Raw genomic sequence first — 12,233 nt, 5'->3', positions numbered from 1 at the left:
TTCTAGGCAGTAACAGCTCTTTGGGGTTGAGCACAGGTTGCGCACCACAGCGTGTCCTGGGACGGATGGTGGTTATCAAGAAACTTTTTTTTTGGGTGACAGATCTCCGACCAATGATCTCATTCCTGTTTACAGTGTTGAGTGTGGGATGCCTACAGTCGACAATAAATAACGAACGTATGCACAGAATGAGATGGAAATCGCTTAAAAATACAGATATTCATATGGTTTTCTTAAATTGAAAATTTGTACATGCTGCTCTACAACCCTGAAGTAGCATTCCAATCCCACACCCAGCGTTTCACCCAAGAAATATACGCAAGGGCCATTTATTTCGCTTTCTTGATTTGCCAGACTATAGCACACAAGAGAAGTTAGCAACAATGTTGCTACCCAGCAAATAACAGTAGAACATAGCATACCAGCAATTCCAAACGGCAAGAAGAATCCTAGGCCTAAGGTACGGGTCAGTCATAGTCCTGTACTGCTTCCCCTTCCCATTGACATACCCATGAAGGTCCAGTATCTCCAGAAGAAGTGTTTTGTGAGAGGGTTGAACGGGATGCTGCTTCGTGGTCCTTCAGGGTAGTGGAATGGGCTGGCAAGTTGAGCGCGGGTAGCGTGGAAGCCACGGCGGGTCACGAGCGAGGTGGCCGGGTTGGCCCGGATGGCGGATCGAGCGAACATCTGGATCTGTCAGGAATCGTAGCCATTCTCGCGTATGACTTATATACGTACCTCTGCGATTGGAGTGGATGTAGGCTGGAATGGGTGTGTTGTTCGGAGGGCAACGAGGAACGAGATCAAGCCGAATCGTCAATCCGGCGTGATTTTGACGGGCCGGGTAACGTGATAACTAATCATTCACGTGACACAATGACTGGCTTGGCATGCCCGGAAAAGTTTCTCCGGCCCGTCCTTTTGCAGGTCGAAATTATTTCCATACGCAAAGGAAGCAACTGGGCAGCACGGCCGTTGTTTGGCTATCGAAGCCTAGGGTTTTTGCGGATTACGGTAGCGATCCTGCATTATGGATGAGCTTTTCGACGTCTTCGAGCAGACCCCAGGCTCTGCTCCCCCAACGAACCAGCCAGTGAGAGCTCGACCGAAGAAGGATAAGAGCAAGAAGAGGCAGGCAAATGGCGATGTTAAACAAGACACACTTATGACGGAGGTGGATGCGGATGCAGATTCAATTCCGAAGCAAAATGGAAACGGCGCTCTCCCAGAAACACCAGCTGAACAGCCAGAGGCTAAGCGATTACGAGTCGAACCTGAGCCAGTTGTTGCCGATACTTTCGAAACAGAGCAATCTCGTGAAATTGCAGCTTCAGCAGGATTGCAAGCTACGCAGGAGGGAGCTGCTGTTGTCCTCTCCCACCAAGTTCGACATCAAGTTGCTTTACCACCAAATTATCCTTACGTTCCTATATCCGAGCACAAACCACCCGAGACGCCGGCGAGGACCTGGCCATTTACCCTTGACCCTTTCCAACAAGTCTCTATTGCATCGATTGAGCGAGGCGAGAGTGTCCTCGTATCTGCCCATACTAGCGCTGGGAAAACGGTGGTTGCAGAATATGCTATTGCTCATTGCTTGAAGAACAACCAGAGGGTCATTTACACAAGTCCAATCAAAGCTCTGAGTAATCAGAAGTATCGGGAATTTGCTGCTGAGTTTGGTGATGTGGGCTTGATGACAGGTGATGTGACAATAAACCCCACGGCAACGTGTCTGGTTATGACCACAGAGGTAAATCCCCTAATGACGTAACGTTACTGTAGCCGTTGCTGATCGTATAAAAGATTTTGCGATCCATGTTATATCGGGGCTCCGAAATAATGCGCGAGGTTGCTTGGGTTGTATTTGACGAGATCCATTACATGCGCGACAAGAGTACGGCGAATGCAGGCTCTCTTGTTTTCATTTAGGATATGCTGACCCTGTTTCTAGTTCGTGGTGTTGTCTGGGAAGAAAGTATCATTCTTTTACCCGACAAAGTTCGCTACGTTTTTCTTTCTGCTACGATACCCAATGCCATGCAATTTGCAGAATGGATCACCAAGACTCATAATCAACCTTGCCATGTTGTGTATACCGATTTCCGGCCTACTCCTCTTCAAAATTACCTTTTTCCAGCTGGTGGAGAAGGAATGCATCTTGTTGTTGATGAGAAGGGGACATTCAGGGAAGAAAACTTTCAGAAAGCAATGAGTGCAATTGCGGACAAAAAAGGAGACGACCCGGCTGATATCAATGCCCGTGGAAGAGGAAAAGGAAAAAATAAGAAAACTAATAAAGGCGGTGAAAAGGGCCCCTCAGATGTCTTCAAAATCATAAGGATGATTATGGTAAAAAGTTTCAATCCGGTCATCGTCTTCAGTTTCAGCAAACGCGAGTGCGAGAACCATGCGCTCGCTCTCAAAAATCTAGCCTTTAACGACAACTCGGAAAAGGATATGGTATCAAAAGTTTTCAATAGCGCCATCGAGATGCTTTCCGATGAAGATAAGAAGTTGGAACAGGTCACAAATATCCTTCCACTTCTCCGGAGAGGAATTGGTGTGCATCACTCTGGATTACTACCAATTCTTAAGGAAACCATTGAGATTTTATTCCAAGAAGGTCTTATCAAAGTCTTGTTTGCTACTGAGACATTCTCTATTGGTTTGAATATGCCGGCTAAGACGGTTGTTTTTACAAGTGTGCGAAAATTCGACGGGACGAGTCAACGATGGCTAACGCCTTCAGAATTCGTGCAGATGTCCGGGCGTGCAGGTCGTAGAGGTCTAGATGACAGGGGTATTGTCATCATGATGGTTACTGAGGAGATGGAGCCTTCTGTTGTGAAGGACATTGTTCGAGGTGAACAAGACAAGCTTAATTCAGCGTTCTATTTAGGGTATAATATGATCCTCAACCTACTCCGAGTTGAGGGCATATCGCCAGAGTTCATGTTGGAGCGGTGTTTTGCGCAATTTCAAAGTACATCCAATGTTGGAACGTTAGAAAGAGGTGCGTTTCCACATTTTTTCTGTCACTATTTTTTCTGCTAACAATGTTAGAACTTGAGGAGCTGGAAGCTCGACGAGGAGCCATGAACATTCCCGATGAAGGATCAATTCGAGAATACTACGAATCACGACAACTATTAGATACATATAACAAAGAAATGCGCAATACGATGTGCCATCCAACCTACTGCCAACGATATCTTGAGCCAGGCCGTCTTGTTCACGTCAAATATGAAAACCACGATTTTGGATGGGGGGTAGTTCTAAACTTCCAGCTGCGTAAAGCGCCTAAGAATATGGAAGAGGAATTTTCGCCTGCGGAGAGTATCATAGTGGACGTCTGCCTGGAAGTCTCAGAAAAATCCACCGTATCCTCCAAAATTGACAAGTCGCTGCCCCCCGGTGTTTACCCACCCAAAGATGGCGAAGGGTCGACCATTGCTGCAGTACCTGTGGTACTTAATTGCATACATGCTTTTTCAGCGTTGCGAATGAAAGCACCAAAAGACTTGGTCACGGCAGAGGGGAAAAAATATACCAAGAACTCGCTCGCTGAAGTACAGCGGCGGTTCCCTGATGGCATCGCAGTGCTGGATCCAATCCATGACATGAAGATCGAGGATGACTCGTTTAAGCGGACTATGAGGGTATGCTGTCATGAATTACTTACCTTTGCTGAACTGTTCTAACGAGTTGTTCGCTGTAGAAAATCGAAGTAGTTGAAGCGCGTTTGTTAGCAAATCCATTGCACAACTCACCTCGGCTTCGAGAGTTGTACGACCAATACGCCGAGAAGGTGGAACTTAACAACAAGATCAAAGAGACAAAGCGCAAAATTGCCGAGGCGATGTCGATCATCCAGCTGGACGAACTGAAATGCCGAAAACGTGTTCTGCGACGCTTCCAGTTCATCAACGAAGCCGAGGTGGTGCAGTTAAAGGCCCGCGTTGCCTGCGAGATCAGCAGCGGCGACGAGCTTATGTTGAGCGAGTTGCTGTTCAACGGGTTCTTCAACAATCTTACGCCGGAGCAGTGCGCGGCAGTATTGAGTGTTTTCGTGTTCGAAGAGCGGTCGAAGGAGACCCCGGCAATTACCAACGAGGACCTTGCGAAGCCGTTGCGTGACATCCAAGCCCAGGCCCGAGTGATCGCTAAGGTCGCTCAGGAATCCAAGCTCGCACTGAACGAAGAGGAATACGTCCAGAGTTTCCGGTGGGAGTTGATGGCGGTCATTTTCGAATGGGCGAAAGGAGGCACTTTCGCCGAAATCTGGTAAGTTCAAGTCAGCCGATCCTACCTGGACATTGATGGCCTAACATCGGCGGTTTAGTAAAATGACCGACGTCTACGAAGGTAGCTTGATAAGGACGTTCCGTCGCCTCGAGGAGTGCATGCGGCAGATGGCGCAGGCGTCGAAGGTGATGGGGAGCACCGAGCTGGAGACGAAGTTTGAGTCGTCGCTCTCGCTGGTGAAACGGGATCTTGTCGCTGCTCAGTCGCTATACCTGTGAGAAGGGGCTGCATCGCTGCCGATGGATGATATTGAGATGTTACTTTGGATTAATCTGTGTATCTCGTGTATGTGCTGTTTTGGCGGGCTTAAAAGTGGGTACAGGGCATGGGCGTCTGGGTTTGACGGCCGGCAGCTTCCGGCAGGGCGTTTTGCAAGTAGACAGCGATAGTTCGCATCGGCCAGCGCAACAAAGCAGCTGTTTTGATAGACAACGGCGCGGACTGTGCGCTGGATGTTGCGTGCAGCTCAAAGAAGAACGGGAGGTGGCCGCGTATTGGGCCGTACCGCTGCGCAGTTGCCCAGCGCAACCACCGCTGTATGGCGCGTAACGTACGGTCACGACTAGTTCGCCCACCCGCGGCCTGACCGGCGTGAAATGTTTCTTCGCAGCGCCTTCCGACGCCCTGAAACACCACAACCACAACCACAACCACAATCACAATCACAGCCGCAACCTCATCCGCTCCCTTTCCAAGCCACGGGCTCGCCGTCTGCTCCCTGCTGCTACTACCTGTCTGTTCTGTCGGCATCATGAACAGCGTGGTGGCCTACCCACCTGTTCCGCCGCACTTTTACCAGCACGCCAGACTCAACTCTCCCTCTCGCCTCGGTAAGATGCTGCTGCTGCTGCCCCTGGCGGCAACAATCCGACTCAGCCCTTGTTCTGACTGAGATTCCTCTTCTGTAGCTCCCCCAATGAACCCAAGCGGAAGCCGCAAACGCAAAGCAGACGATGACCATGGCTTGAGCGATCATGACACCCGAATGTCCGCCTCGCCCACAGCTTCGCCAGCCCTGGCTTCCAGGCCGCTTGCCGCTCGCCAGATAAAACGAGCTAGACCCAACGTCTCAGGCCGGCCGCTGTCTCTGGGCCGTCTGCTGGAGACTCTGGATAGCCATGCCCTTCGGTCGGTGCTGAGATCGTTGTGCGATCGCCACCCGGAACTAGGGCAAGAGGTTATTCAGACGGCCCCCCGACCGAATGTGAATTCCGCCCTAGAAGTCCTGAGCAACTATCAGTCTACCCTTCAATCTTCCTTTCCTCTTGGTGGCAGCCCTTCCTCCGATTACTCCTACAACCGTGTCCGACCTCATGTGACGAGCTTGCTAGACGCCCTGAACGACTTTACGCCCAACTTCCTCCCCCCTAATGAGACCCACGCCTCCACTTCGCTTGGCTACCTTGACGGAGCGACTGAAATCATTCACCATCTTCCCCGATGGGACACGCCGCACTACAACCTCGAGAAAGAAGCGGCGTACGAAGAGATAGGAAAAGCATGGGCTCTGGTTATCCGTGAGGCCAGCAAGCGTGGCGGTGGCATACAGCTTCAGTGCGAGGAATGGAGTCAGAAGCTCAGCAAGCATAACCAAACCTCTGGGGGCAAGCTTCAAGATGCACTGAATGAACTGAGTGCCAGCCTGGGCTGGATGACCGGCCCTCCTGGCTATTCCCACTCTGACACTGCGTCCGTCCGCCAGCAACTACTCTCCGGGACATATGGCACCGGCCTACCGCTCAAGGTCGGCCCATGGTAGTGCTACTTTCGTTTCCGCTTCACGACACCCTCCTTCATTTTATCCGATGCTCAGAACAGTGCCGCGATTTCTTTAGTGAGACCGTCAACATCATTTATTGCGTTAAGAGCCACTTTTTTGACCGATCATTCGAGACGATAACGATGCCTATTCGAAAACCAATAGAACAAGGGTTTGTGGTTGGAGTTTATAGCCTTTGCACTCATTTTATTCCTTTCCTTTTAGTTGCTGCTATTCCTCACTGGCATGGCTGAATATGTGTTAGGCGTTGGTGTCTTTCCTTTTCAAGTCCCTTGTCTTCCCCAATTTTCTACTTCATTCTCTGCATTTTGCTCCTCTTATTTTGTATTTTCGTAACACTTTTTATTAAGATTCTCAACTGCGACATTGCATCATTTTTTTTTTACTACTTTCGGTTTTTCCTTTTTTTAGTTGGAGGCAGAAAGCCGTTTACAACTGGCTATGTATACATGTTCTCTTACTTTTCATAGGTTTCATTGTTTCCCCCCCCCCCCCCCCCCCCCCCCCCCCCTCCCCCCCCCCCCCCCCCCCCCCCCCTCCCCCCCCCCCCCCCCCCCCCCCCCCCCCCCCCCCCCCCCCCCCCCCCCCCCCCCCCCCCCCCCCCCCTCCCCCGGATCTCTTGCTCAGGAGTCCCCAGATGAAGGCGGACTTTCACAATCGTACTTCCCAATACATACTACCCCTTTGAACCGAAATGCAATACTTTGCTTGTACCTATCTTCCCTCGCTTTTCAACGCCACATGCCACGAACTGTACAAGTTTCCAGATGACCGGGTTTAGATTACCCAGTACCATGTGGCATAGCCCCTCAGCGGATGATACGAACAGATGATTATTATTGCAGCAATACCCCGCCTAAAGAAAGTTGGAAAAGGCGTCTTGGAAGTAGCGGTGAAGAATCAAACTTCGTTTGGTCTGAGCCACACCAGCCTAATCATGCCCAACGGAAACGACATCTAACATTGCCATCGCACCTCCGGCTACAGCTTTCTTTCCTCCGGAGCTTTCGGGGCTGGTTTGTTTGACGGTAAAAAAAAAAAAATAATAGTAATACGATTCCTGTGGAACACACCACGTCACCACCCAAGGCTGGCTGGATCGGCTTGCCGGCGACCTAACAAGCTTCGGCGAACTTAAAAGCTGTGGCTTCTCGGCATGCCGAGACGGCGTAGACGAGAAGGCTTGTTTGGGTGGGAAAGGGAGCACATGGGTAAAAGCAAGAGGAGATCGATCGGATGACGACGAGGTAGTAAAGGATCTAAAAGGATTTGATACTGCTTCTTCAGCACGATCAGGTGGACGGAATGAGAGTTGTCAGCAGGCAAGTACGGAGTACGGAGTATAGCATCCTCCTATAAAAGGGGCAATTAATCTTCCTAGCCAAGCAAGCTACTAAGGGAAGCTCCGCCACATACGTGCACAATAAAGGAGAAGATTTATAGGCCACAAATCGCATAGAGGAATGCATATGTACGGTGTATGCACGTAATATTCAGACTAAGAATCACGCCCCTTAAAGCTTTTTTCAGTACTTCAGTGTATTAATCTCCATATGCTATTTTTGGGACTTGACCGTTATCTGCAGCCTTGCTTGTTGGGCGCTGGTTGCTTAACATCAGCCCAGAGCTCCATCCACCACATTTACCCATTTGATTGGGTGCGAGTGCGAATTGTGCGGGGCTATGACAATATGGTGCAGGCGATGTTGATATGTCACGTCGACCACTATACATATTTTGGACCGGTCCAAACTCATATCACGCATATATGCTACATAGCCCAGCGCCTTCAATCAAAGCTCTTGGGGCTGATTCTGATTATCATGGGACGCTGCTTTCAAGCCACATCGTGAATATTTGAGAATGGGTCCGATGGGAGGCATACAATCACCCTGGGAGACAAGCACGCTCAAGAGCCAGCATTCGATATCGGGATAATAAATCGGTATATGCAACGCCGGGTTGATGCTGAAAATTAAAATGTACTGCAAGTGCAGAGCCGATGACATTGACCGCTATGAATATGGTTAATCTTTTCGAAGTCGGGACCCAAGCATCGATATGCAAGCCTATACTTACGTCTTGAGTACATTTTCGGCAACACCATGACAACCATCTCCTCATCACTCCTCTCCGCCGGCCAGCTATCAATATCACTATCCAATATATCGTCCGCCATAACAGCAAGCACATTGATCCGAATTCGCTCGTTGTCCATATTCCATGGACGACCGAGATTGTATAAATGCAAATTCCCTGTTTCTAGATTTTCAAGAAACGAGTAGTGCTGCTGTGCGGCGATGGCCCAGCTTAAGTATGTATGCCCCCATACTTCATACTTAAGGTTTGATACCGGTGTGCGCGAGATGGCTGTGTCGTCCTTCACGCGGAGCCAGCGGTGGCCTCTAGCTGGCGGAGCGGTATCCAACGACCATTCAAAGGCCTCTGGACCCTCCCAGTGAGGATGAGCTGACGGCCGCCAGGCTTTGTTTGGGCTAATCTTTTGCGTTGCATTGCCGTCCTCGTCCAGCTCAGGGAAATAAGGGTGCAAGGCGCCAAGATGATAATGTATAAACGATAAAGGGGGATTATTTATGATATTTGCAGATACAGCAAAGTCATCTGGATTGTGCACTTTGTGGTTTACTATTCGCGGAATTGCGTCGTCGGCCAGCCAAACCTACAAAAGGTTTTTCAGATATCAATATGGAGAATAAGCAGCAGGACAGAACACTTACTCACAACATCGTCATCAATTTTGATGTATAATTTCCCTCGATACAAGTGCTTCCAGATCTGTCTAAATTCAGGGCCTCTCACCCTTTTCCCAAGATCTAACTTCTTGTAGCGTCGAGGTGCACGGGATAGCAATGTATCTAAATACACAAGATCCCCTTTGTTTTCGGTATTGACGACCCAAAGAACCTCATCCAGCCATCCGCCATTATCAACAAGGTTTCTCTAATGACATTATCAATATATGACTCAGGATATTTAAAAAGGGGATGTACACACCTCCAGGTAGCAGTGCATGGACTCGACCCTGTCCTTTCGTCCAAAGAAAACAATTCCAGAAATTGTCAAGTTCTCAGGCTTCACAAGCTCCGGCTCAGTCGGTGGTAAAGGAGAAGTTGGTCTCGAAATACTAGCATGATTGAACCCAGAAGCTGCACTTTTCTGATAGAGAATATTCATAAACACCAGAACATTCACCAGCGCCAGCGCAGTGACAGCAAGCAGAGGTCTTCGGCGTTTGATTGCAGCTGCGATTGAAGCTCCGTGACAGTGCTTGGGTTCTCCGAGAATGCCATCATTGCTCAACATCTTGCTTGCAAGGCAAGGATTCAGCGGCCAAGTCAGTCAAACATGCATCCAAGACATCACAAATAGGATTTTTTCCGGGAGCCAGAGAAAATAGCGCCCGGAAAAAACTAAATAAATCATTCTTGACGGTGAACTTGCTGTTGCACAGTCATCTTTCGCGCGCGGCAATATAGCGTTGCTGATTCGCGCGCGGCTCGACGGCCCGAGTCACGTCGGGCGGCTGCATGGGTCTGAACATGTTGGGGGCTGTTTCACAAAGGGCCGTCAGACTGCCATAAGGCGGCCTCGTTGGTGCTACCAGAACGACAAAGCGCTGCGGCGACTACAAAAAAAAAAGAACAAACGATTCCAAGTATAGTCAACGTCCTATAGGCGGGGCCAAAATGGGTTGATATCTTTGTGTGAATGGAGATTTAGTTATTTGGATCAGATCGTGCTTGCTAATCGACCAAAAGATATCGATCCTTTGGTTTTTACTAGTGTTCAACAGTTATTCATCCTCGTCCCTGTTATCGAAAGGCCAATGCTTCTCAACCATAGCCCTCTCCCCTGGCTCTACAGCAGCCAACAATACTGATTTCAAGGTCTTGCACCTTTCCTTTGCATCCTCATACATATCCAGGGGCACCCACCCATTTTCAGCCATGCCAAAGCCCATTTGTATTTCCTTCATGTGCCTGTCAGACTCTTCTTGCTCTTCATGTAGTTTGAGATACTTGTCGATTTCTGCTTGTTCGTAATTCAAAGGACATGAAGATCCAAAGGTTGCAAGTTCAGACTCCCTTAGAAGGAATGGCCACATTTGCCTTGCTGTCATCAGATCTATTTTCAGAGTGACATTAGTTCCCTCCCAAGGGGTTGAGGAGTGTTCAAAAAGTTTCTGCTTCAACACTATCATTGGATGCGTGCATATTCTAACATTATCCTTATTTAGCTCCTCTGATATGGACATATAGTGATAATGTGTATGACGTCGGCGATATAGCTCCATAGCAACATCCTGTTCATTGGAATTCAGCTGGTCAAAGTCTTTTTGGAGTTCAGGTTTAATACACTTTTCAGATTCTTCGTCTCCATAATTTTGGAAGTGCTTAGCAGGCTTTACCTGCAGAAAAAGAGGGAGAATCAAGCAATGCTGCCAGTCTATCAAGCCATTTATGGTAAAGGATTCAGAGATCAAGATATTATTAGGCTGAGGATCAGGATGCCGCAGGGTATGGCGGTTGAGATAGCTCTCTTGTGATGGTGCAAGATGCTTAGCAATCTTCAGATAGTTCTTAAGGTTCTCAATATGCTCTGCAGGTGAGACCTTTTCATAATTATAGGACTCTCTATACATAGGCTCAAGGGGATATCTAGGTTTGGCATATTTCTCTGCCCATAGGAGTTCTCTCTCTGCGCCGGCGCAAAGAATTTCTTCGGAGGTCTCGCCTATCAACACATCAGTCTCAGTCCGAACAAGAGAATAAGACAGCCCATACATGAGCCGCGATTAATCTGGAGCCCTGATCGTTCATCCAGCCACGCACGATCCTGCACATCGGGGCCAACGCAAAAGCCATCCCCAATCTCAGTTCGCTTCATTCTGGGATCTAGATCTTTTGCATAAAAGAGACTTCCGCTCGCCGGGAGAGGAATTGAAAACAGCCGTGCTTCCAAGGTCACAAGTTCACGAATCAGTTTGATTCGCTGGTCGTCAGTCATGGTGTACCAGACATCGCCCGCCTGCAGACCTTGCATCTTTTCCATTATGATATACTCCACGCCGACGTCATTCTTGTTTGTGGCAGAGTATGCAAAAACTTTGGGAGCTGGGACATTGTGCTGCCGCACAAAGTCCATTGTAGCAACTTCACTGGCTGTGGCATATTTCTTTGGAAGTGTAAAAGGGTATGGTAAGCGAGCAAGCACCTGCAGCCCATCATGCATGGAAATTTCAAAAATACGATTGAAGCCACCCTCAGCAAATTTTTTTATCCCAAAGACATCTTGCTCTTTGTGCCCAATGGCCTCCGCGGCAACGCGCTTCAATTGCTCAACATTGAAAGGCAGGCGACGCTCAGCAAGCCGAAGCTCTTCATTATAGCTTCACGACCAAACCGTCAAACATTGCGCAAACGAGAGAAATCAAAGAATCAAAGTCACTCACAGCCAGCGTCCGGAGGTGTAGTTGAATAGATCGTCTGGATCTCTTTGTTCTACCGCGGCACTAAAATACCTAACGCAGCAGCATGGAGACTTCTGTTTAACAAATGTAGTACCGCAATGGAGCAGCCGACTACCCCGTGCTAACATGATACAAAGTGGGCGAAGTGGACATCGGGAGTGGCGTTGCTCGAACTGGCTGGAGGTTGTAGTCGTGACTCCAGCAGCCGGAAAAACAAAGGCCCGTCCAGCGTCCCGTTGCCGACGGAGCCTCCCGTGCCGCCGGCAACCAAATGCCGCCGCGAAGCCCAACCACCGTCGACTTCCTAGTCAACAAGCTAACCAACAAAGCGACGTTGGGTGTCCCGCTCGATCCTTCACGGCTCCATCAGTCCAGCCAAGCTGTCATCTACTCGCAAGAACTGTCTCCATCGAACAAACCGCTGGCCCCTCTGTGGGCTCACCCATTATGTACAATTCTTCCTGGTGGAATCCTGCCCGATCAGTGCCCCAAACACCGCACAATCGTACGCACCCTGCGCTCGCTGTGGGGGGGCCGGACGGAGTCGAAGCGAAATCGCTAAGAGATCTGGCCAGACGTCATGCAGCGTTCTTTGGGGGCTGCTGATGCGGGGTTGGGGATGTGCCGCTATAATAATAATAATAATGATAATAA

The 12,233-nt window shown here is 49.2% G+C and overlaps 5 protein-coding genes across 5 annotated transcripts; 2 read left to right on the top strand and 3 right to left on the bottom strand.

The window, feature by feature from the left end:
• Nucleotides 1-329: 329 nt before the first annotated feature.
• On the bottom strand, nucleotides 330-687 carry LOZ57_005597 (uncharacterized protein; the record flags this gene model as incomplete). The annotated part of the gene is made up of 3 exons (XM_049254626.1): nucleotides 330-355; nucleotides 423-455; nucleotides 510-687. The coding sequence occupies 3 exons, from the start codon at nucleotides 685-687 to the stop codon at nucleotides 330-332; spliced, it is 237 nt and encodes a 78-aa protein (XP_049106451.1).
• A 343-nt stretch (nucleotides 688-1,030) lies between these two features.
• MTR4 (ATP-dependent RNA helicase mtr4) lies at nucleotides 1,031-4,526 on the top strand (the record flags this gene model as incomplete). Its single annotated transcript, XM_049254625.1, has 6 exons — nucleotides 1,031-1,753; nucleotides 1,807-1,897; nucleotides 1,955-3,016; nucleotides 3,067-3,662; nucleotides 3,722-4,287; nucleotides 4,346-4,526. The coding sequence occupies 6 exons, from the start codon at nucleotides 1,031-1,033 to the stop codon at nucleotides 4,524-4,526; spliced, it is 3,219 nt and encodes a 1,072-aa protein (XP_049106450.1).
• Nucleotides 4,527-5,059: 533 nt separating this feature from the next.
• STS1 (Tethering factor for nuclear proteasome sts1) lies at nucleotides 5,060-6,067 on the top strand (the record flags this gene model as incomplete). The annotated part of the gene is made up of 2 exons (XM_049254624.1): nucleotides 5,060-5,138; nucleotides 5,217-6,067. 2 exons carry the CDS (start codon nucleotides 5,060-5,062, stop codon nucleotides 6,065-6,067), a joined length of 930 nt encoding a protein of 309 aa, XP_049106449.1.
• Nucleotides 6,068-7,975: 1,908 nt separating this feature from the next.
• Nucleotides 7,976-9,412, bottom strand: LOZ57_005594 (uncharacterized protein; the record flags this gene model as incomplete). Its single annotated transcript, XM_049254623.1, has 4 exons — nucleotides 7,976-8,103; nucleotides 8,168-8,768; nucleotides 8,831-9,049; nucleotides 9,104-9,412. The coding sequence occupies 4 exons, from the start codon at nucleotides 9,410-9,412 to the stop codon at nucleotides 7,976-7,978; spliced, it is 1,257 nt and encodes a 418-aa protein (XP_049106448.1).
• A 490-nt stretch (nucleotides 9,413-9,902) lies between these two features.
• On the bottom strand, nucleotides 9,903-11,707 carry LOZ57_005593 (uncharacterized protein; the record flags this gene model as incomplete). Its single annotated transcript, XM_049254622.1, has 3 exons — nucleotides 9,903-10,843; nucleotides 10,894-11,498; nucleotides 11,562-11,707. 3 exons carry the CDS (start codon nucleotides 11,705-11,707, stop codon nucleotides 9,903-9,905), a joined length of 1,692 nt encoding a protein of 563 aa, XP_049106447.1.
• Between the last annotated feature and the right edge of the window lie 526 nt (nucleotides 11,708-12,233).

The sequence above is a fragment of the Ophidiomyces ophidiicola genome (genome assembly GCF_022830035.1).
Source record: "Ophidiomyces ophidiicola strain CBS 122913 chromosome Unknown scaffold_29, whole genome shotgun sequence".
Lineage (NCBI taxonomy): Eukaryota > Fungi > Ascomycota > Eurotiomycetes > Onygenales > Onygenaceae > Ophidiomyces > Ophidiomyces ophidiicola.
This window is presented reverse-complemented; position numbering and strand designations above follow the sequence as displayed.